The 23,754-nt window shown below is 43.8% G+C and overlaps 1 protein-coding gene across 1 annotated transcript; it reads left to right on the top strand.

Moving 5' to 3' along the window:
* Window positions 1-1,814: 1,814 nt before the first annotated feature.
* DUSP3 (dual specificity phosphatase 3) lies at window positions 1,815-23,470 on the top strand. Its single transcript, XM_090044094.1, has 3 exons — window positions 1,815-2,101; window positions 13,800-14,026; window positions 17,676-23,470. The coding sequence occupies exons 1-3, from the start codon at window positions 1,980-1,982 to the stop codon at window positions 17,879-17,881; spliced, it is 555 nt and encodes a 184-aa protein (XP_089900220.1). The 5' UTR covers window positions 1,815-1,979; the 3' UTR covers window positions 17,882-23,470.
* Window positions 23,471-23,754: the final 284 nt, after the last annotated feature.

Here is a 23,754-nt window from a genome sequence, read left to right as displayed (position 1 = left end):
TTGCTTTAAAAGACTATACAGTTCTCATTAAGCAGACCATAATTATATTGTTGAGTTTCCCACTCATTAGAATACAAAAGAACCCTCCTGCTTCATGCTGGTGCAACTCTAGCACAAAGCCATGGCTCTGGACATCATCCCCAGTTTTAATAAAAATGAAAATCTGCTAGCAACTGATGCAAACTTAGACCAGAATTCATATAGTCTCAGGTTCCTTGATTTAGGTATTTCCCACATACCTTCCTGGGGCAGATGGTGAAAGGTAATTTAAAAAAAAAAAAAAAGGCTCAGTTTTTGAGGTCAGTGTGGAGTTTCATAGATGCTGAAAAGTGATGCAGGTTTATGTGCCTTGATGCCCTACACAGTGAATGAAGAATATTAAGCACTTCTAAGGGGCAAGTTTTAAAAAAAAAAAAAAAAAAAAAAAGCCAGAGATGCTTAGAGGTAGCCAATGAACACCACAAAACCTAGGAGCATGTAGTGGTCTCCCGCTCTTCTCAAGAGCTCAGACGCTTGATTCAAACTATTCATTAGGCATCTCTTGAAATTCAAAATTTCTAGACTAGCTTCTGAAGTACAGCAGTTCAGAGTGCCTGGTCTCAGTAGCCCAGTGGGCTGAACATTAGGACCTGCACAAATAGTTCCCAGATTAATATCAATACTTACAACATGAATTAGTATGGCTTCTGTCTGCTTATGGTATGAGGGACTGTGGTGGAATTTAGGGTTCTCTCAAGGCAACTCTGACAGCAATACCTCCTCAGTACTCTGCTGCCTTTTCTTGTCCCAAGAGGTTGGTGTTCAGACTCATTTGGTAGATGCAGCAGAGACGGTCCAGTATCCATTTTAGCCTTTACTGCTCTGTACCCCTAAAAGGGTGGGAGGACTCACAATGGGGCAGGCTAAACTGCCAGCAGACCCCCTCGACTGCTGAGAGATTTCTCAAGAAGCAGGGATTTCTGAGATGAGGCAGTCTCTCACTGGACCAATTTACCCATTTGGAAAGGTGCTCAAGCTTTGGGGTGCAAAATGTGTTCCTTCAGGGCTGGGAAAGAAGCTGCTACATCTCAAGCCAGTGATCTGTGAACTCTTTTTAGATGTGAGGCACCCTTTAGAAAGTGCCAGCTTAGTTGTTTTTTTCTTTCCCTTGTGTTTTGGCAACAGAAAAATAATACAGCAATTCGTCTGTGGCGAGGAACTTCAGAAGACCACAACAGGGCCACATGTTTATAACACTACTGCTTCCTGTGCAAAATCCTTCATTAGCTTCATCCTGGGAATGATGTGTGCGCTCCTGATGAGGCTGAAGTTGGTTTCAGGGAATAAGGCACTCGGAATAAGGAATAGGGAACCGAAAATAAGGAACTGGGAACAAGGAACAGGGAACTGAGAATAAGGAACCAATTTCAGTTTCATGCACTCCTGGCAGTACAGACTCATTGTAGAGGTGATCTCTTTTATTAGACTAACAAGACTTTTGCAAAAAAAAATTTTTTTTTCTTTTTTTGCAAAGATCTTGTTGGTCTAATAAAGAGAGATCATCTCTGCTACGAGTCCCGACTCCCTTTCCCTCTAGAGCAAGACGGATACAGCCTGGATGCCCTCCTAGCAGTATGAATCTTGTGCGGCACGTCTGAAAGGAGCCCGGGGCCCGGCCGAGAATCCCTCGCGGAGCAGCCTCCCTCGGCTGAGAAAACGGCCCCCGGTTCGCTGCTGAGGGGATCGCCTAACTGGCGGAGCACGGCCGCTCCTCCCTTGAAGGGCTCACGTTTGCTCGCACGGAGAGGGGAGGCAGCAGAGCGGGTGTTTGGTTGTGCGAGCCAGGGTGGGGGGCAGACGGGCAGGGAGCGAGGGGGCGCCCGGGCAGTAGCCGCCTCCCGCTACCACCTGATCCCGGCCCCTCCTATCAGGCTCGCGGCGGAGGGAGCGGGGCCTGCCCAGCGCTGCGGTGCGGTGCGGTGCGGTCGTGGGGCCGGGCCATGTCCGAGTACCGCATCTCGGTGGAGGAGCTGAACGACCTGCTGGCCAACGGCAGCGGCTGCTACAGCCTGCCCAGCGCGCACAGCAACGAGGTGGCGCCCCGCGTCCACGTGGGCAACGCGTGAGTGCGCTGAGCCCCGGCCCCCGAGCGCGGCCGGGCCGTGAGGCCCGGGGTGGGGGCTGCCGTCGGGGCGGAGGTGCCGGGGGGCAGGCCTGTAGGGCGCGGGCCCCCCCAGTTTGCCATGTGGAGGTCCGGCCGGGTCCCCTGGGCCTCGGGAGGAGAGCAGAGGCAGAGGAGTGGCACTGCCTTGCTCTGGGGCCAGGGTGGGCAGGAGGAGTTTCTTGCCGGATTCAGGGTGATGGGGCGCGTTCCTGAGGTGGCAAGGCCGGGACCTGGGAAACATCAGCAACAGGAGCTGCCACAGACCCCTCAAGGCCTGAGCTACAAATGGAAGGAAACGTGGCTTTCCTGCCAAAGTTGCCTGCCTGTGCGACTGCGCCGGCCCCCTAGCACGGCCTGCCGTCAAAAAGGACATGCCAAGCAGGAACAGGGGACTTGACGGCCGGTGTGTCTACATGTGAAACGAATGCAAAGGAATAAATTGCAGAGCAGGTTGTCCACTGCTCCCAGGTGCAGCATCTCCACGTGTGCTGGAGAAGCAGCGGTTTGAACCAGGGCAGAGCAGGCCCCTAGCTGGCTGCTGGGTGCCTGCAGTCTGTCTACACGGGCGTTTTGGCACAGTAAAATACTCTGCAGTAAGATTAGTACTACTGGGAACAGCACTGTCTTCCAGCAGGGTTAATAAGTTCACTGCACCCTAATACCAGCACCCACGTAGACATTTACTCTTTACTGCAGAGTTAATTAATCTGTTCTGCAGTAAACTGCATGTGTAGATGCACCCAAGGAGAGTTAGTGGAGACAGGGTGCCCCTTTGGCCTGAGTGCTGCTCAGATGCATGGCCCCGGCCCCAAAGAGTTTACAGCTTGTGGTCATTAGCCTGCAATTAGGTGCCCCAGTGCGGACATGCAAAGCCCTACTTAAACCGGAGGCTAAACTGACCAGGTACAAGAAGTTCATGTAACAAAAGCAGGAGTGGGGACAGGGACAGTCCTGACGAACATGTGAGGCTGCCTAATCTTAACAACATGCACAACTTCTTAAAATAGTAAGGGAGGCTTTCATAGGGCCTACTTCTTGGTTTCCTTAACTTATTTTTTTTCTTCCTGTGTGTGATTGGTCAAATAAGTGTCATGGTTTTGATTATGTTCTGCTATTGGCTGAGAGCAAAAGGACATCGTATGTAGGCAGTCAGACCAGAGAGTGACAGGTTCTCTGTGACTATTCTGGTCAGTAAAGCTTGACTGCTTGACTGTTTAGATAAAGTGGAGGCAGGAGCCACAAATCCAGGATATCAGTATCAACAAATAATTAAGAAAATATGTTATTTGTGCACTTTGCTATTTCTCAGATGCAGCGTATTTATTCAGGCCACTCAGCTTGTAGATTCTGTTCCCTGCTTTGTCACTCACCTGCTATAACCTTAGGCAGTCACCTCATCTCTCAGCGCCTGTCTCCTTTCCCAACTATTAAAGCTATTTAGACTGTACATTCTTTAGAACAGGAGGGCTGTCTTATGGTATATGTATAGCACTGATCTAATTTGGGGGGATTCAAATATAACAAAATATAAATAATAATAAAACATGTAGTTTCATAGTTTCATAGTTTCATAGTAGCTAGAGTCGGAAGGGACCTAGGTAGATCATCTAGTCCGACCCCCTGCCTTAGCAGGAAAGAGCACCGGGGTCAGATGACCCCGGCAAGGTGCTCATCTAACTTCCTTTTAAAAATCCCCAGGCTAGGAGCCTGCACCACTTCCCCTGGAAGCTGGTTCCAGGCCCTAGCCACCCTGACTGTGAAGTAGCGCCTCCTAATATCTAATCTAAACTTACCCTCCGCCAGTTTGTGACCGTTATTCCTGGTCACTCCTGGCAGCGCACGGGGGAACAGGGACTCCCCCAATACCTGCTGATCCCCCCTGACCAGTTTGTAGCAGGCCACAAGGTCCCCCCTTAGCCTTCTCTTGTGGAGGCTAAACAGGTTCAGGTCCCGTAGCCTCTCCTCATAAGGCCTGCCCTGCTGACCCCTGATCATACGAGTGGCCCTCCTCTGAACTCTTTCCATATTGTCCACGTCCCTCTTGAAGTGTGGCGCCCAGAACTGGACGCAGTACTCCAGCTGCGGCCTGACCAGTGCCGCATAGAGGGGGAGGATCACCTCCCTGGACCTGCTCGAGATGCATCTGTGGATGCATGATAGGGTACGATTGGCCTTCTTGACTGCCTCCCCACACTGCCGGCCCATGTTCATCGTGGAGTCAATGACGACTCCAAGATCCTTTTCCGTCTCCGTGCTGGCAAGAGGAGAGTTCCCCAACCTGTAAGTGTGGTGCCGGTTCTTCCTCCCCATGTGCAACACCTTGCACTTATCAGTGTTAAACCCCATCCTATTCTCATCCGCCCACCGTTGCAACCTGTCAAGGTCAGCTTGTAGCCTATTGCACCCTTCTAGTGCACCCACATCCCCCCACATCTTAGTGTCATCAGCAAACTTGAACAGGGTGCTTTCTACCCCCTCATCCAAGTCACTGATGAAGATGTTGAACAGTGCAGGCCCGAGGACCGAGCCCTGCGGAACCCCACTGCCCACGTCCTTCCAGGTCGAGAAGAACCCATCCACTACCACCCTCTGGGTGCGGCCCTCCAACCAGTTGGCGACCCATTTGACCGTGTGGGCATCGACACCACAGTCTCCCAGCTTTTTGATGAGGACAGGGTGAGAGACAGTGTCGAAAGCCTTCCGGAAGTCCAAAAAGACTACATCCACAGCAACCCCTGCGTCTAATGATTTGGTGACCTGATCGTAGATGCACCCATTTTCCACCTTTCTCCTAGGGTTTCTGCCTTTCTCTTAAACAAAAACCAAGCTCTGCCTTTGTCTCTACTGCCAAGCTTTGCGTCTCAAAATGGGCACATCTACGTGTTCATTAATGTGTTTTAGGTAGTGCACATTAAATCTAGTACCTCCATTATGAGGTACTAGAAAAATGTGAATTAGCTACAGAGTGGTTTTTTCCGTAACACTTGAATATGAATTAAAATAGGCTAATGTTCATTAAAGTGCACTTGTAGTGAAAGTAAAGTGCCCAGTGGAAGTAATACTGCTTCAAGATTAGCACTAAGAGTTTTACTCAATGGTCGAGGATGCTTCCAAGCATTCTTCTTCAGGCCTGCTTGCTCTCTCATGCTGCCTGTGTCTCTCTCACATTCTCCAACAATTCAGGGAAAGATCTAAAATTATTGCTGATAAAATTTGCAGATGGCAGTGAAAAAGAAGTCCAATTTTATCTTTTTACTGTAATAATGACAATAACAAATGAACAACAAATGAAAACCTTGCAAAGAAAAACATTAAAAGTCACAATATATACATATACATATGCATACGTTGCTAAACAGCTTCATTGTTCCCGATAGTCCTCGTATTCTGACTGTGGTTAGCACAGATTGAATCTTCCTTCTTTGGAGCCTCTGGATGGATCTAACAGGCTTGTGTTATTTCTCCTTCCCAGCAGGCACTTTGAGCAGGACGTATGGTGCTGTAGCTGAGAAAAAAGCCATCCAAATTTCCCCTCAATCTTCTTCAGTTCCTCTTTCGCCGTCTGTAGTGTAGTAATAATGAGACATTTAAAATTCCATAATTTCCACAGCAATGTTGTGATGTCACAAATGTCCTTTGATGTTGCAGGATTATGACTTCATTGCCAGTTCAAACAGAAGGCATAGCCAGGCTTTGACACGAAGCTGACCTGGTTGGATCACTCCTTTTTTTGGACAAGAAGGCCTGACTGACCATTGCCTATAGCAGAACTTAAAAACAAAAGTAACATTTCCTAGAATAGATGCATCTGTTTTTTCAGATGCAAGGAAACCCACATCTCATTTACCTGGCACGTGAGGATTTGGAGTCAGACAAAATAAATGAATAAGAACATGAATAAATGAGAATGAGAACATCTGAACTCCATTTGAAAGAAATTTCTGTTTGAAATGTGCTGAAATATTTTACGTTCTGGCACAGCCTTTTTTTTTTCCTTGTGAGTGATTCATCCTCAACTAAAGATGAGGATGATGTTATTTCAGGATCCCATTTCGCTCAGATTCAGAAGGGTGATGTTAAATTGCAATGCAGACAGTGTAGTATGAAAAATCCTGCCACTGTGTGACTTTGTGATACAGATAAAGTCAAAGTATATGATACTTCTATGTAAGATGTGAGGGTGGGGAAAAAGCTAATGAGATCACAAAGATAAAAGAGGACAATATTTTGGGGAAAAAATATCCATGTATGTGATAGCAAGCCATTTCAATAGTAACACCTTTTACAAGACAAGGCTCAAATATGTGAGGAAAGGACTATTATAGAGGTTACAGACTCCTACAATAATAATTTCTTTTGATTATTAGCGCAACAAAATAAATTAGAATAGAGAATGAAATTTAGGTTATTTTCTGTGATTACAGAATTTAAGATGAGCCAAAGCAGAGTGGGGACTATGCAAAGTTACTGTAGCACTGAGAATGATCTGCTTGTGGTTGTATAAGACTAACTATCCTATGAACCTGAAGTAAAAATGCTTCCTCTAGAATCTCCCTGTTCTTATGATATCCCTGACAACTTTGGGATTCTGTGAGATGACTTGCATAATGCAGGCTCTTGGTTTGTTTAAATGGGTTTTCAGCCTATGTCGCTTGTGCTGATGATGTGGAAACCATGTTGCAGCATAAGCCGGCTTTTTCAGAGGATAATTTTCAGCCAGCTCGTGTTCTATGAATGCTGAAATCCAATGAAAAACATGATGCAGATGGTAGAGAAAAATGGACCCGATGTAGGTAAACTCAGTACCACAGGATGATGTTGGCTGATGGCACATCAGACAAAGCTTTTGCTGCTTCAGAGACTTTCCAAAGGGCATCCATAAGGATTACAGCATAGTAACGCAAACATCTGGCCCCAAACCAGGGAAGCACTGTCACTTCTATCAAAATGTAAAAGATTATACTGACGAAAAACAGAGAAAAACCAGATCACCTGTGACACACTATTTAGTGATGTATGACAGCTGAGAAAAGTTGACTGAAGTAACTATAAACAGAGACTGGTCCCAGCAGATTGAATGTTTTACAAAATGCAAAAGCAAGCTAACTGTGCCTGCTGTACCACTAATGCTAATGGACAAATCTTTCTGGCAAGTGGAGGAGCAGGAAGTAATGGAGCTTCACAAGAGGGTTTGAAAGCACCCTTCTAACTGTCAGTGTCCTTCCAACCTGGATCCTTTTCTCTCTTGACCTTCTGACAGAAAAATTGGTGCAAAGAGAGGAAAAAATAGAAGAGCTGCAGAAAGAGGAGCAGATACCAACGTTCAAACCCTGCCTTAGTTCAGCCTACCAGAAGAGAAGGTGAAGAATCCAACTGAACCAAAACCTTTCACTTGCAGACTGATAAACAGGAAAATTTCAAGTTACAGAACAGGAAGAAACAAATCAAAGACATGAAAGACCGAACAGAGACATCCTGTTTTAAAGTTGGTCTAAACACTGTGGTACATTAGAATTCTTAGTGTCAAAGAAGGAAAACAAGTTGTTACTAGTTCCTGAAGGCTTTGAGCTGGCAAGAGGAAAGGGAGCAAAAGAAAATCAAGAATTTGAAAAATAAAGAACAGTTGAGTTGGAAGCTGAAAACCTGTTTTAAAAAAACCCTGTATCAGCAAATTTCACCTGCTGGCATGGTTTGTTTGGTTTTTTTGAAGATGGGGAAGATAGAAGTTGCCAGGTTAGGGCAGGAAATAGGGAACAAGGAAAAATCCATTCACAAATGCAGCAGCAGTCAACCACTGATGATGCCAGATTTTCCTGATGGACAAATTTTACTTTTGATAAATACTTGGGTGCAGAGGCAGTTAGTTCAAGATTCTTTTCCCCCTTGGGATTATTTATTCTATTTTGTGCTTTGAACTATTTCATGCCTGCCTCTGTTGTTTTAGACTGAGCAGTTTGACAACTAACTGAGGAAAGATAGCTAGGATATGGTCTCCCTAGATGGTAACATCTACGTATATTAATCTTAAACATTGAGTAGATTATGATATTGCAAGCACGCAAACATGCATGTGTGCACACACATACTTATATATGTATACACCCTACATGACTGTGACATAGATGATTACAAATTGGCTTTGGGGTCTCACCCAGAGCGTGGTGGTGGATGGGTTGGTATCGACCTGGAAAGATGTGGGCAATGGAGCCCTACAAGGCTCGGTCCTTGGACAGGTGCTGTTCAATGTCTTCATCAGTGACTTGGATGAGGGCATGGAAAGCACTCTGTCCAAATTCGCAGGTGGTACCAAATTATGGGGGAAAATTAATACACCAGATGGTAGGGAACAAATCCAGGCACATCTGGACAGGTTGGAAAAGTGGGCAGAACAGAATAGGATGCAATTCAATATGGAGAAAAGCAAGGTGTTGCACCTAGGGAGGAGGAATCACCAGCATACTTACAGGCTGGGGGGGGATCTTCTCAGCAGCACAGCAGTGGAAAAGGATCTTGGAGTCGTAGTTGACTACAAGGTGAACATGAGTTGTCTGTGTGACAAAATGATCAGTAAAGCTAACCATACTTTATTATGCATTAGCAGGTGCATAAAAAACAGGTCCAAGGCAGTGATACTTAACCTTTATGTGGCACTGGTCAGGCCGCAGTTGGAGTACTGCATCCGGTTTTGGGCACCACACTTCAAGAGGGATGTGGACAACCTCAGGATGGTTCAGAGGAGGGCCACACATATGTTTAGGGGCCTGCAGGCAAAGCCCTACAAGGAGAGATTGAGGGCCCTGGATCTCTTCAGCCTCCGCAAGAGAAAGCTGAGAGGTGATCTTGTGGCCACCTACAAATTAATTGGGGGTGACAGCAAGGAATAGGAGATGCTCTGTTTACCAGGGCACCCCTTGGAGTAACTAGGAACAACAGCCACAAGCTGATGGAGAACAGATTTAGGTTAGATATCAGGAAGAACTTTACAGTAAGGGTTGCCAAAATGTAGCATGGACTTCCAAGGGAGGTGGTGCTCTCCACTGCTTTGGGGGTCTTGAAGAGGAGGCTAGACATATACCTGGCTGGGGTCATCTGACCCCAGTGCTCTTTCCTGCCCAGGGCAGGGGATTGGACTCTGATCTGCTAAGGTCCCTTCCGACCCAAACATCTATGAATCTATATATATATAGTTTGTGTACAATATCAAAATCTATATATGTCGGCATTACCGCAGTGTGTGTGTATATATAATCAATCTACTGTGGTAATGCCAACATTTTTCTCTTAAAGCTATTTGGAATTGCATCTAAGAAAGTGTTCCACAGAAAATAATTATTTCTGATAATCTAGTAATAATGTGTAATTTGATATATTTTTAAAATCCCATATACAGGGTCTTCATAAAGTCCTTGTGCACTTTTAAACTTACCTGAACTCAGGAAAAATGCTTAATGCATTGCAGTGGGAGCTAAAAACTGGGAGTGCTGTACCACTGTGGGTTAGGGAATGGGACAAGGTTGACACTTGGCCCACCTGCAGCAACCTTCAGGACTGGGACATACTCAAAGCGTACGTGAGGGTAGCCCACCCACCCTAATTGATACCCACTGATTAGAAGGCAGAGTTCATTTGCTTGTTCCTTGCTCAAACAATTATTAAACTCAATAGCTGTAGGGTAGAAGTGGTGAGAAGAAAATGGACACGTGAAAATCCCAAAAGGAGCTGAGATGTGATATATTACTGAAGATACTGAGCAGTCAGAAAAGACTCATTGGTTGTTAATAAATTCCATTCCTTAGCAAGGTCTGTAACCCAGTTATCCATTGGATTGGCCAGCTGCATGAATAATATCACGTGACAATCTTGCTTAGACTCACCTGCTGTTAACCACTGACCTTCAAGACTAGAATTTTGTGGGTTGTAAAACTGATCTGTGGTTGGAAGATATATGGTCTCTGGTTACATCTGTACTTATGTTACAGGGCCAGGAAAGGGGCAGTTCCATATTCAGACTAGACAAGATTGCATGAGTTTCCATAGGGAAAAAGAAGAAGCTGATACTGCTCTCTTTCCCAGCAACCATCTCCCCTGTTCAGTTTCTCTGAAGAGAGTGTTTGAACATGATGTAACCAGACTGGCACTGAGACAGTGAGAGGTTTGCTGGGACTGTTGAAAATGATGGAAGATTCTGGTCTGCAATGAGCAGAATCTAAGTTTTGCTCTGTGTTTTAGCTGAAGATGCTCAGCAGTAAGGAAGTTCCATACAGTTTTAGTTGAGCTAGGCTGTTTCCAGAAAGACTGCCGATTCCTAAATATGGAAAATCCTGTTGGCGAAGAATTTTTTCGTATTCCGTTAATGACCAAATGTTTTCAGTCAAAACAAATGTAAAAGATAATAAAGGACAAGGCATTCACAGAATTAATTTTTTCAGGCATTGTTTTAAGGTATTTGCTCTTCTGTTCCAAGTAGAATTCCCCTGGTGTCAACATTTGTTCCCTAGCATAGCTGTTATTCTGCCAGACAGAGAATTTGCCAGCTTTTGTTTGGCTGGAAGAGCACAGCCTTTAAAAATTATTTGGTTTGTTGCCATAATTATTGGGAGCAGATTGCAGAAAATATTAAAAACTTTACTAATCCATGAGGATTCATCTGCTGTATGTGCTCAGGTTTGAAAGGTGAATGGTTGCAGGGGAAATTAGCTGATAACTCAGCTGGTGTGCAAAAACTTAGCATTCACTGTGCTGATTTTAGTTTGGATACACATCACAAACTTAGATTTTATGTAGTTGATTTCTAAAATATCAAGAAAATATTCATCCAAGGGCCCTTGGCCCTTTGTTATCACTTGGAAGCCTATCTTACATTTTTTTTAAAAATAGGACTGATGGTCTTGAAAGAAGCAGTTTACCCAAAAGGCTTTTGTTTGCAGACCTCAGATGCAGACCTGTTTAGGCCTTGATTCCCCCTGCCCTTCCTTGGTTCAGTTTTTATAGTTGTTTTTTTTGGCTGGAACTTTGGAAGAACAAATGAATACAAATGGGGGTAAGCGAGTAGGGGAATTACTGGGAAGTTTCAGAATTTCAAAAGTTTGGTTCTCTGGACAGGTCTAATCTGGAGGGTAGTGCTGGTGCTCTCTACTTTCCTCTGACCTAACTTATCTGTCCCTAGTAAAGATTTTATTTTGGTGTACAGAACCAAGCACTGAGGTGATGCCCATGGTCACTTTGGTTCTGAAGCTGTTTGCACCATTTGGAAATTTTTTGAAGTATGTGGCATCATCCCTAGATATAATGCATTTCAGTAATCAAGCCTGAAATGCATGCATCATCATGCCTAGGCCTGTACCTGGCAGGTATAGTATGATGTAAATTTGGCAGGGGTCTTCTGGCCACTTGGAGATGGAAATACATAGAGGTTTTTGTTTTGCTGCTATGACTATTTAAATAGACAGTAGACCTGAGGAGTCTAAAAGGACTTCAGTAATATAAAGGCAGTGAGGTAAGTTCTTCAAAACGCTTTATCTCCCTAAAAGCTTGTCCTCTGTTCTGTTTGGGTTCATCTTAGCCCAGATGCTGGTTTAGCTGGGAGAAGGTACTATTTACTTTTGATATAAAGGAGACGCAGTTGAGCAATGTTCAGGTACTCCTGGCATTTTAATGCATACTGTCTCAAAAGAGCTTCAGGAAACTTCATACATGTTGAATAACAGAAATTTGAAGAACGTAGGACTGGAAGGAGACTCCTGGGCCATCTAGTTCAGTTCTGTGTTTGTAGGCAATCATTTACCCAAGGGAATCTCTATATTTACTTCTTTAGATCCTTACAATTGCAAGGCACAATACTCAAAGCAATAAGAAAACAGTATAACATGCAGCAAGTAAAAGCAAGGGAGACACGGGCATTGGTAATGCCCTGTTACTGAAATTGAAATAAGAGATGTAATTGGTAATACATGCTTAGGGAAGCCTAGTAACAGGACAGCGTTCCATGGAACAAAGGGAGTCAAAACCCACCATAAAACCTTGCTAACCTAGGGTCAGAATTCCCTCCTGACCCTAAATTTGGCATGATCCTGAGCAGAAGAGCAAGACTCTTGAGCCAGTAACCTCTGAGTTTTCTAAGTATCCACAGGATCATTGGGTACATCTCAGTCCAACTCCCAACCTTAGCCATGGCCGCCACCATCCCAGTCCTTCAGAGGAAGATAGCTCCCCTTCTTCTGCCACCCTGTGGTCATTGAGGAGGACTGAACCTGGTAGATTCTACAGGCAGGACCTCAAGGAAAAATATCCACTACAACTCTTTAGGCTCATTTGGTCTGAGAGAAATGACCTAAAGGGGTGTTCAAACCCCAGCCTGCAGGCCAATCTGGCTTCTGGAGCCATGGCATCTATCCCACAAGGATTCCCACAAGTCAGGAAATTTTGGCAGCAAGAGAGCAGTAGAAGCTCCACATGATGAGATCAAGTCCTGCCTGGGCCATTTCCAAAAAAGCAAAATCAAGGCCAGGCCCACACCACACCCATCTGGACCAGCCTGGGCTAATCCCTGTCCATTCTCCCCACCCCCACCCCCACCCCCATGCTTGGGAATTGGGGCTGGGTCATTCCCTACTTCCTCACCTGTGTGTCTGGATTGGGGCTGCAACGCTTTCCCTACCCCTTCCTCTCCTCTCACCACATCAGGATCGGACTGAGCTGTGCTGCCACCCCTGCTCCCCAGTCGGGGCCAGGCTGCTCCCTACCCCCCATTTCACTGCACCCAGATTGGGGCTATGCTGCCCTTGCAGATCCAGATCAGTGTAGGGCCAGGCTACTCCCTGTCCCCTTGGATGGCTGGATTGGGGTTGAGTTGCTCACTCCCCATCCCTACCCCCTGCAATCAGATCATGCTCTTGCTGTGCCAGCTCCATGTGAGCCAGATCTGGCCTGCAGATGGACCTGGCACTGCCTATTCACCCTGCAGAGTGAAAAGGTTGGGTACCGCTGACCTAAACTATTTCAGTGTTTCTGTACACTTCTGCAAGTAGTCTGAAGATATCTGTCCACATAAAGTCCTACAAAAATGCTGGTAGGATAAGTATAGATACAATTTCTTTGTTTTTTTGGCCAGCCATTACTACAACCCCAAGTGTTGTGGCTATGTACTGTACCTTGGCCTGAAGTCTTGATTCTGACAACTGGTAATGGAGACTTTTAACTGGTTCCTATATTAGCTTATATAAAAGAAGGTTAAACATGAAACAACAGCTTGCAAGCTCTCTTAATATCCATAGTTGATTATTAGTAGTGGTTGGAAGGAGTAGAATCCCCTGTGCCAGAAGGTGTTGACAATTTGTGGGGTCTCAGGTGTTCTCTGTTCATTTGAGGTACAGGGCAATGGGGTCCTGTCAGAAGTGGTTATCATAGCTGCTCTTAATGCCTTTCTGACTATAGCCCATTTGAATAGGCTGAAAATATAATTGGTTTCTGAGATAAGATCTACAGTAAATTCACTCAAGTGCAGTATGTTGAATAGTTTCCCCCAGGTAATATGGTTTAGGGGCAACAGAGGGCTAACCAGTCACTTCCCCACAGCTCTGTAAATGCTGACATTTTGGCCTACAATTGCTTGATTTTTAAAGCCTTATTGTTCTCTTCGTGCTTTTTTACCTTCCAGGTTCATAGCCAAGAATATCATGAGGTTGCAGCGCCTGGGCATAACCCATGTGCTGAATGCAGCAGAGGGAAAGTCCTTTATGCATGTGAACACTAATGCAGAGTTCTACGAGGGCACAGGCATTACCTACCATGGTATTAAAGCTAACGACACCCAAGAGTTTAACCTCAGTCGGTATTTCGAAGAGGCAGCTGACTTTATTGAAAAAGCTCTGTCCCAGAAGGATGGTAAGGCATCTCTAAGGTTTTCTCTGCCTTGTTTTCTAACCAGCACATGAATGTTTGGAACAGTAATTTTTATTTTTTATTCTGGTCAGAATTTCAGTGGAAAAAGAAAGCCAGGCATTCAGGGCTTAGACATGTTAGTGAGAGGTTGAGGGCCTTTGAGCAGGCAATGAGTATTCTTAAACTACTCTCTGAACCTCCTCAGGGTAACAGTCCTAGAAGGTCAGAATGTGTAGGGCCCTGGGTGCTTCTTGTTACCTGATTATTTCTTTTACTTCATATTTTTTCACAGATTCAAAATTGCTTTCTCATCCCATATCTAGACATTTGAAGAGGAAAAACTCCAAGAGCACATTCCCACAAGTGTGTACATGTGGTTTGTGTCGCCTTAAAGCGGTTTGAGGCACTGCAAACTGCACACGTTGCACATGCACTGGTTTGCTGTGCTACAGATTAGCAGCATGGCAGGATTTTTTTGACACCAGGAAATCCTGGTGTCAAAATACGCCACTGAAAAAGTGGCATGGTGCATGCAGCAGGAAACTGTCCTGCGGGCAACTGGAGCCTGGCTGGCCAAAGCCATGTTCTGGCTACTGGCCAGGCTCTGAGCGGCTGGCTCAGCACCACTGCAGCCCTGGGATTCCCCCATAACCCCAGTGAAGGCTGCCAGCACAGGTGCTGGCCTCAACCTGCCCTACCTGTCTTGGGTCTATTTGCCATATGCCACACAAGGCATATAGGGCATGTCTGGGGATAAATAGCAGTGGCATAAATATATGCTGCCACTATTTGTCCCATTGGAAATGCAGGCCACTGAACATGTGTGCTCATGGGGGCATGCCTTAAGAGTTCAGGCAGATCTGCTTAGGGAATATTTTTCTCTCGTTGTTTTTTGAAAATGGAGAAAGAGAAGGATTGGGCTGGCAACTTGTTATATCTGGTGAATTCCAAAAGTAAAACTTAACTCTTCACAGCTTTGTGAGCCATAAAACCAGTTCTGCAGTGGCAGGGAGGGTAGACTACTAGATCCAGGCTGATGGAATTAATCGTAGCAGAAGCACAGAAATCCTGCCTCTTCTGCAGTTTTACTCACCAAGAGCACTTTTACATATGCTCCGGGGAGTGGGGTGTAGCGGCTCTTTTTTTATAACAGCTCCAAGAGCCACTGTAATTAAAGTGCCACGGTATCTCATGTATTAGTGTCCCCGCACTTTAAAATGGCGGCTGGGGCGCTTGAACTAAAACTACTTTGAGCTTCAGTTCAGGCATCCCCACTGCCATTTTTAAGCACAGGGATGCTGATGCATGAGATGCAGGAGGCTGCTGGAGCACAGTTATTTCCACACTCCAGCAGACTTGATTAATTGAGTCTGCTCCAATGTGCTGGAATTCCAGCCTCTGTGGTCATGTATAGGCACCCAAAGATGCATATAAATCAAAGAATCACTCAGAATTTTCAGTAACTTGCCAGTTCCAGGAATGGAATCCAGTTTGGACGTTTTACCCTATTCCTGACCCACGCCTCTCATCAGTATGGCAAACAAATAATAGACTTCCAGCTAGGTTAAAGATCAGATCCACTTGTTAATCTACATTTCAAAACTCAATTTGCATGGTTTGATAGGGAGTTCAATTGTTTTGCTCTTTTTTTGTTTCTTTCCCTATAGTGACCGCTCATCATTTTGGTATTTCGGGGAAAGTTAGGATGGCACCTATAGTGGCACTGTATTCCAGTAATAAATGTTTTAGAATAAACCAAGGTGATCAGTTATACAGCCTGACACTCTTCCCAGCTTTCCTGGAAGGCCTTAGTTGTTGCTCCTAATTTGTGCTAGAAAAGAATTACTCATACCAGTGAAGTGGCAAGTGCAAAATTATCTTCTTCTGCAACTTTATTTTCTCCTCCAGGATTGCAAAGTGTTCTGGTGAGGAGCTCAGTATAGGCAGGGTTGGCTTACAGAAGGAAGCCCATACTCTTCATTGCAGGATAGTATAGATGAACTCTTGAAAAAAAACTGTGAAGTGTATTACTAAAGAGCATTTGGAAAATGGAGATGAACACACATGAGAGGCAAAGTCAGGAACATTTTAGATCTTGTTAAATGTATAACTGTATGTTCTTAGGAAAATACTAGGCAAGAATTTGTTTGTTTGTTCTGGGAGGGAAGGGGGTTGCTCACCTGGCTTAGGAGGTTCTTTTCAGTATTTTAGTGGTCCAAAGGGAATAATTTTTCCCTTTTGAAACTTGCAGCAAACCAGATGATTTTATGAAATGTGTGCAAGGGACTCATCTCCTTTTTCTCAGAAAGGGATTTGCTGTGGAGAGTTGGCTGGGGCTAGCATTCTCCCCCGCTCCCATCTAGGAAAAGATTTTGTCTCTGCAAAGTAAGTCAGTGAAAAGCCAGCTGGAAGTGACCCAACTTGGGCAGAATTCCTGAGAGTGATGATATGGATGGCATTTTATTTTATTATTGGTTATTTATTTTTGTCACATTCTTCACAAGGAGCCAGGAGTGAGTGGTGAGGAGCAGGAAGACAGTAGTGTGCTCAGATGTATCAGTCATCTGACTACATTTTATTAGCCCTTGGCTAACAAAGCTAGGTGTTGCTTGACTATGTATCTGTGAAGACAATGCTTTGATATGCATCTGGTACACTGGATGTATGTCTTGTGGGAAGTCTCTTAAAAGTAAAAGAGCTGAAGTTCTAATGTGACCTCATAAATACAGGACAACGCTGCCTGGTTAAGGTGTAACAATGAAGTAGGCATAAGAAGTGCCAAGATTTCAACATAAGGGATGTGGGTTGGGGTGAAATGGGTGCTAAGGTACATGGTTGACAGCCTAGAGGTTACAAGTTCAGGGTCACAGCATGAATCTGTGAATTCTGTTAAATACCTTGTCACAAAAACACAAGAAAGGAATATAAGGATGTGTATCTAATTTGGTGAAAGGTGTAATATTTGCACACCAGCATCCTGCTCTGTTTATGCTATACATCTGTGGTTCAGTACACTTAACACTGCCTGTAGGAGGCTTGGAGTATTATTATAGCCATGATGGTCCAGAAAATGTACAAGAGGCAAGCATTGTTTTGGTTTTTTGTGGGGGGGTTTTTTGCGGGGGGGAGGGTTGGAAAAATCTTTCATTAGACCAATTGTATAGTTGAGAGATGTTAGACAAGTTTTTCACTTTGGGTCCAAAAGCTTGTCCAGCATCTCTCCTAATTATACAATTGATCCAATAAAAGACAATACAAAAAAGCCCTACCACTCATTAATTCTGTGTGTTCCTCCATGACTCTGGTCCTCCTGTGGGAGAAGGGGCAGGAAGGATATGATGAAGTCCTGTGCAGGCTGTAAGCATTACTCTACAGCTAAAAGTAGCAAATAGAAAAATTTGAATGTCTCTTCCTGTAGAAGCAAATTATATTTATTGCTCTAATTTGTGGAGACAGCTGCTATATATAATTACTTGGTGACAGTTCCAGTTTCCTTGGTACCTCTTCCAGACATGGCCATTCAAAATTTGAAGCCCTTAGATGGCTGAAGAACCAGTGTCCATCCATCCTTCCATTCATCCAGGGTTTCTATAGTGCTTCCCACCATAGTCTTAAATATATCCTGAATTTTTTCTGCCTTCTCCCTGTGCAGGCCGAGTCTTTGTACACTGTCGTGAAGGATACAGCCGCTCCCCAACTCTGGTCATTGCTTACCTCATGCTTCGCCAAAACATGGATGTCAAGAGTGCATTGAGTATTGTCCGGCAGAAGCGGGAGATTGGTCCTAACGATGGCTTTCTGAAGCAGTTATGCCAGCTCAATGAGCGACTGGTAAAGGAAGGCAAGCTGAAGCCCTAGAATATAGTGTCACAATCTCTGTAGAGGACACTCTGGACTGCTAAGGAATGCATGTTGGATACTTTAGATACACAAATCCAAACTGCCATGATGGGTCATGCTGTGTGAAGGAGACAGAGTCCCCTTTCTCCCTTTGGTGAAAGTACCTCCCCACAGAGTCTTTTAAGTCTGTCTTTTAAGATGGCACAAGATTTTCTCACTCCTAGGAGCTGCTGCAATAAAGAAATGTTAGAGGAATGACTCCAATGATGTATCCTGTATCTTTGCATCAGAACCCGTACCCCCAGTATACGATATCTCATGATATATGTCCTTTGCATTCATTTTGAATGTCATTTGTTCATGTCTTACCAATGTTGCTCAGCTCTACTAGTGTCCAAGAGCAGTAATGTCTCCTTTCACCTACAGTTGGTTGGAATACTGTATTTTCTAAAATGTGTATCTCATGCACACAGGTGCCTAGAAGTCTTGAGTGTAGGACGTTTCAGAGGTAAAGTATATATGCAAATGCACAAATGCACTCTCTCCTATAATGAAACGTTTATAGCTTTGTGTTTGGTGTGGCCATATATAATACACTATACACAGGCCTCAAGTGTGGCAGCAAAGCCACCTGGAATCTGGTGTTAATACAAGTTCCTTTGTATCTATAAGTTGTATATCTGGTGTTTTATGTTTGATATTAAGTAGAAACAAAGTGCTCTTGTAACTTTAAAATTCAGATAGGCATAACAAAATTTAAAGAGCAAGTCTCTTAAGGAAAGTCTTGAAAAAGAAAAGGCAAGAATGTGAACACTGGTATGGGATAAGATTTTGAACAGAAGAAATTAAGAACACATGCTCACTGCTCAGAAGGGCTTCAGTGAATTCCAGTCTCTCTTCTTAAACCTCTATATTAAGCTTGGAAAGTTTGAGCCTGAATAAGCGCACACATTTGAGGAGCACACACAGGTACAAGCAGGCCGAATTCTGAGGTGTCCGTTGCAAGGCACAGCATAAACATGCTTCTAGGTCTGCTTGCATGATTTTATTAAATGGAAACAAGCATTGTTATACATTGTGTGAACCTGGCAAACGTTTACTTTAATTTCTTCTTTAAAGTAGGTGATACGTTAGGCCTGTCTGAGGTTCTGCTGTGCTGAGGAGTCTGCACTATCTGGAGAAGAAGCTTTTTTTTTATTATTTATTTATGGTAAGTGCATAGCTAAGTGTGAGCACATAGTTTTAAAGCTAATGTGGTGCCATATGTACTGATGACCCACCAGAGCAAATCCAGAGCTGTTAATCCAAATAGAACCTTAAGATGTTTGTACAACCTTGTTCAGCTTTGTGTTTTTGTAAATTTAATAGGTAACACTATAACAACCCTTGTATTATTTATGCACACCATAGCCAGCACTGGCTTTATCATTTGTTTTTCTTTACTCAGATGATTTAGTCATAAAATGATCCTTTTTTCTTAGTACCATGTTGGATTTCAAGGAAATGGAGACTGGGTCATTTTTAGGATTGGAAGGAATCTTACTCCTGTTGTGTTCCTAGTCAGGGTAGCATTTGCCAGACCAAACCCATAGTCCATTGTAATTCCATAGGTTGCATCCAGCAATGGCTAGTTCCAGATGACTTGGCAGAAGGATAACCTTTGAATGAATGTTAATAGAACAATCTGCCCATTAGTTAAGTTTCTTCTGAACTCTGTGCAGTTAGCAGTAGCTTAGTTTCTTCCTTGATCACCTTAGTGTCTGGATTTGGTTGCCTGCATTGTATTCTTGGTCATCTGAATGCCAAAAATGCCACTTAAGCACAGATAGGAGCTCTGTTCTTGGTCACGTAACCTGTGCTTAGACTGGACATGTGCAGTAAGCGACACATTAGCCATGTACAGAGCTGGGACATGTACACATACCCCTTGTAAACATAAGCATAATTTAAGGCCTGAAAATATAGGCAGCCAAAATCCATGATTAGCAGGACTCAGCCTGAGGGGTGGGGAGCACCTTCCCATGTTGAAAGAAAGGAAAGCACACAAGATTTCTAGTCTCTTTTTCCCCCAATAACTGAGTGGCTGGCGTGCTTGCCTGAGAAGCTGGAGGACCTGAGTTTTGGGCCTCCCCTTGTCCAGAGAGGATTTAAACCTTGGTTTCTCTGACTTTCCAGCATAGCATCTTAACACACCACTGGTGAGGCATTATCCAGCCCCTCCTCTGACACTTCTTTTGAATCTGAGTCACTGCCTCTTGCATTTTATATAGTCATTGGAAAACTGCTGGAGAGCAGTTCAGAAGGAAAGCTTCCGGTTCACTGGATGCAAGGCCCAGATTAGAACCCAGGACCCCCTCCTACATCAACAGCCACCTTACTTTACTTACTTATATCTGCTTTTTAGTTCTCTGTCTTGCTTCTGGCCTCAGTGGTTCTCCCCACATACTTCCCTCTCATGGCTGCCCAAAGGGGCAGCTTCAGAAAGAGTTTGAAAGAAGGGACTGTGGCTTGGTGGACAAAACCATTGGACTTCTCTTCCTCCCTCCTATCCCTTCCCCTGCAATCCCCATTTTGCTGCCAGTCTGTACTCTCACTCAATCTATGTACACAGGCAATGACATATGCATAGGTCATGTGACCGGGAATAGCATTCCTACCAGTGCCCGAGTGGCATTTTTGGAACTTAGGTAACTGAAAATGCCTTAAACCAAACCAAAATGGCATATAAACAATCAAATCTTGACACTTAAAAGACCAGGAAGGGAACAGAATGCCATTTTATTAGGTTTTGTTTGCCATGAGGCAGAAAGAGTTATGTCATTTATAGAGTCATTCTATATAGTACATGTGCAGATATTTTTCACTACCAGTATATAAATGTCTAAGGGTATGACTCCTGGCTTCAGTCGTATCTTGTAGCATCGAGTTCCACAGGTTAATGATGCATTTGTGAACCTATTTCTTTAATTATCAATTTTATTTTCCTTGATTGCCCCTTTTTCTAATATCCTGAGATGATGTATAGGAACACCAGACTCATCTCCTGTATTATTCAATTTCTGTTTGGCATCCTGCAGTCTTGTTTACAGAGAATTCACTGCTGCTTATTTCTTTTGGAAAAAAAAAGAGTTTTTGTCTCTACCAACAGCAGTGTATTGCAAGTGGATATCCTATAATATAGAGAAAAGATATATATACACAGCTTTGATTTACTACTTACGAAGCCAGGGCTTTGACCCAATACATGAGCTAAGAAAAAACTGCTGCTATTATTATTTATCATTATTATCCCTTAGATATTTTGATTTCACAGATGGCCTTGATTCATCTCTTTTGTTCTTTGAGGAATGACTAATAGGAGTTTGACCCAAAAAATCCAGGAAGGATCTGGAAGGTTTTGTGTAAATGAAGTTCATGTGTCTGGGATCTGTGTCTGTCTTTGTACAGTTCTGTACTTTCATGATGAACCACCTACAACCAGGAAGAAATATAGCTGCAGAAACTGTCAGCATATCATTAAAATGGTGATATCACTAATACCAAGAAAGATCAAACAAACAGGATATACTTTTCTAATAATAGGACTCTGCTTTTCCTTGCCATGGTGCAACCTCACTAACCTCCCTAGCACTGTGGCTGCTTTACCCCAGTGTAAATGATAGCAGAATCAAGTCTTGAAAATATACATCTGATACCTGTGGCAAGTGAATTAACCAACCAGTAAGCTCTCTGGCTTGTCAGACTAGAGTAACTATTTGTCCTATATTTGCTGGGACAGTCCTATTTTAAACACCTGTCCCAGGCATACCATCATTTTCTTCAAATTAGTGCTTCTCTCCTGCTTTCAGAAAGTTCCTCACTAGAGGTGGTCCCATTTTTAGAACTGTTTTGGGATTCTGTCCCATTTTGAGATTCAAGAAATATGATCATCCTGTGTCAGGCACACCCTGTTCTTTTGGTTTATGCCCTTTAATATTACATGCTCTTCTGCAGATGGTAGCTGGTGTGCTGTCAAAAAGTGGCAGGCTGGCTGCAGGATGGGATCTGAGCCCCAATGTTGCACATGCCCAATCCAGCAACCCCTGGACTCCAGTAAGGGTAGTTGGGCCAGGCTCATCTAGCCTTGGTGCTGGCACCCCAGCCAGCCTGTTGCTGCTTGGCAGTGGTCCACACCAGCCCAGCTGACGCAGTGTCAAAAAGCAGCAGGTGGGCTTCAGAGTGGGATTTGAGCCCCAGGGTTGCACTCCCTCCAGACCCCAGCAGGGGTAGCTGGGCTGTGCCTGTGCAGTCTTGGGGCTCATATACCCCCGCTCCCCCCGAGCTTGCCTGCTGCACTCCCAAGGGAGCCATTTCAGTGGTGTGGGGGGCACATGCACTCTTCCCCTCCCTGCACAGGCAAGAAACTCTCTGCTTCCTCCCTGCAGCAGACCTGCAGCATGACATGTAACCCTCTCAGGGAATGCTATACAAGTTCCTTAAGGCACTCTAATTTAGCGTGCCTAAATTTACTACCTGATTTAATGAGGGTTACTTTTTCACAAGATCAGCCATTTTAAAGTGCTGTGCAGCTGTGCATGTGTGTTTTGACATGGTTGTAGAGTGCTTTTAGGGGCCAGATCATGTGAAAAATGTCACTTTTGCCTGTGCCCATAATTTTTAACCCAGTGTGCTGTTCAGTCGTCAGATGTTGTATGCTTTTTAGTATAAAGATAATTGTTGGTGCCAGGTCTTATAGAAAGGATAAAAATAGATTTCCTTCATCATAATATGAAACTTATAAACTACCAAAAAGTGGGAGGGTGTCTTTTTTTCTGAAACATGTAGAGCTGCTCACTGTCATAAATATAAATGGTAAGAGACTTTTAAAAACAGAAGAGTAGGCAAATAACACTCCAGTATTAATGATTAGGCATTTTTACTTACAGTGAAGACAGTTTAATCTGGATTTGTGTTAATATGTTTATCACAAATTAACAGGACTGCTTTTTTGTCAGGATATAGAGATAGTACTTGGCAGAAGGGCTGATGTTCCTTCAGAAGACACATCTGTCACAGAACAAAAAAATCTGCTGTGGCAGATTCAGTACAGTGAATAAGCACTTTATTTTGTATGGCTGTGTGAAGTTTTATTTTTCTTTGACAAAAGAAGCAACATTAGCTAATAGCCACTCTGGAATGATCTGTTTCACAATAATATTCTTGTGCTTCATATAGAAATAAAAATGCTCAAGCTACTTCACGACGGCACAGACAGAATGTATAGTTTAGAAAAGAGATGCTTCTAAAGGCTTTTGTTTAATTCCTCACTGTCCTTAATTTTGTGAGTTTTTGCTTTGACCAGTGGCTGACATGAGAAAGAAAAGATGTTACTTTTGACAGCAGAGGTGTTGCAGTACTTCACAGCATGTCACTGCAACTGACTGGGGTGAGCAGATGGCTTCCTGAAATTGAAAGACAACTTGCAAAACTCTTTCAGCATTGGGGAGGTGTGGTCTGAATGCAGGACCAGTAGCCACTAGCTCTAATCCGTTTTTGAATGTTGATTCAATGTGTTGGCACTGAACAAATCACTTTTTCTTCTGTAAAATGTTGATATTTCCCTAACAGGGCTGTCATGAGGATTAATTAATCTCTGTAAGGAGCTTTGAAGAAAAAAATCCCTGTATAAATTCTCAGTATTGACTAGAAAATCTTCTGTCACATTTATTTCCCTCCAGCCAAAAGAAATTATTGCAGTAGATGTGATAGTGACCATGCACTTCAGTCATTTAAATTTGTGCAGTGAGCTGTCTTTTGAGATCAGGGACTTACTTGGTCTTGGCCAGGAGTCAGTGCCCAACAGCAACATTTTTTTCCTCTTCAATTTTATGAAAATTTATTTTACTAGTGGA

Source organism: Crocodylus siamensis, chromosome 4 (genome assembly GCF_052110815.1).
Source record: "Crocodylus siamensis isolate JL-2025a chromosome 4, ASM5211081v1, whole genome shotgun sequence".
NCBI lineage: Eukaryota > Metazoa > Chordata > Crocodylia > Crocodylidae > Crocodylus > Crocodylus siamensis.
The sequence above is the reverse complement of the archived record's forward strand: the minus strand, read 5'-3'. Positions and strand labels throughout refer to the sequence as shown.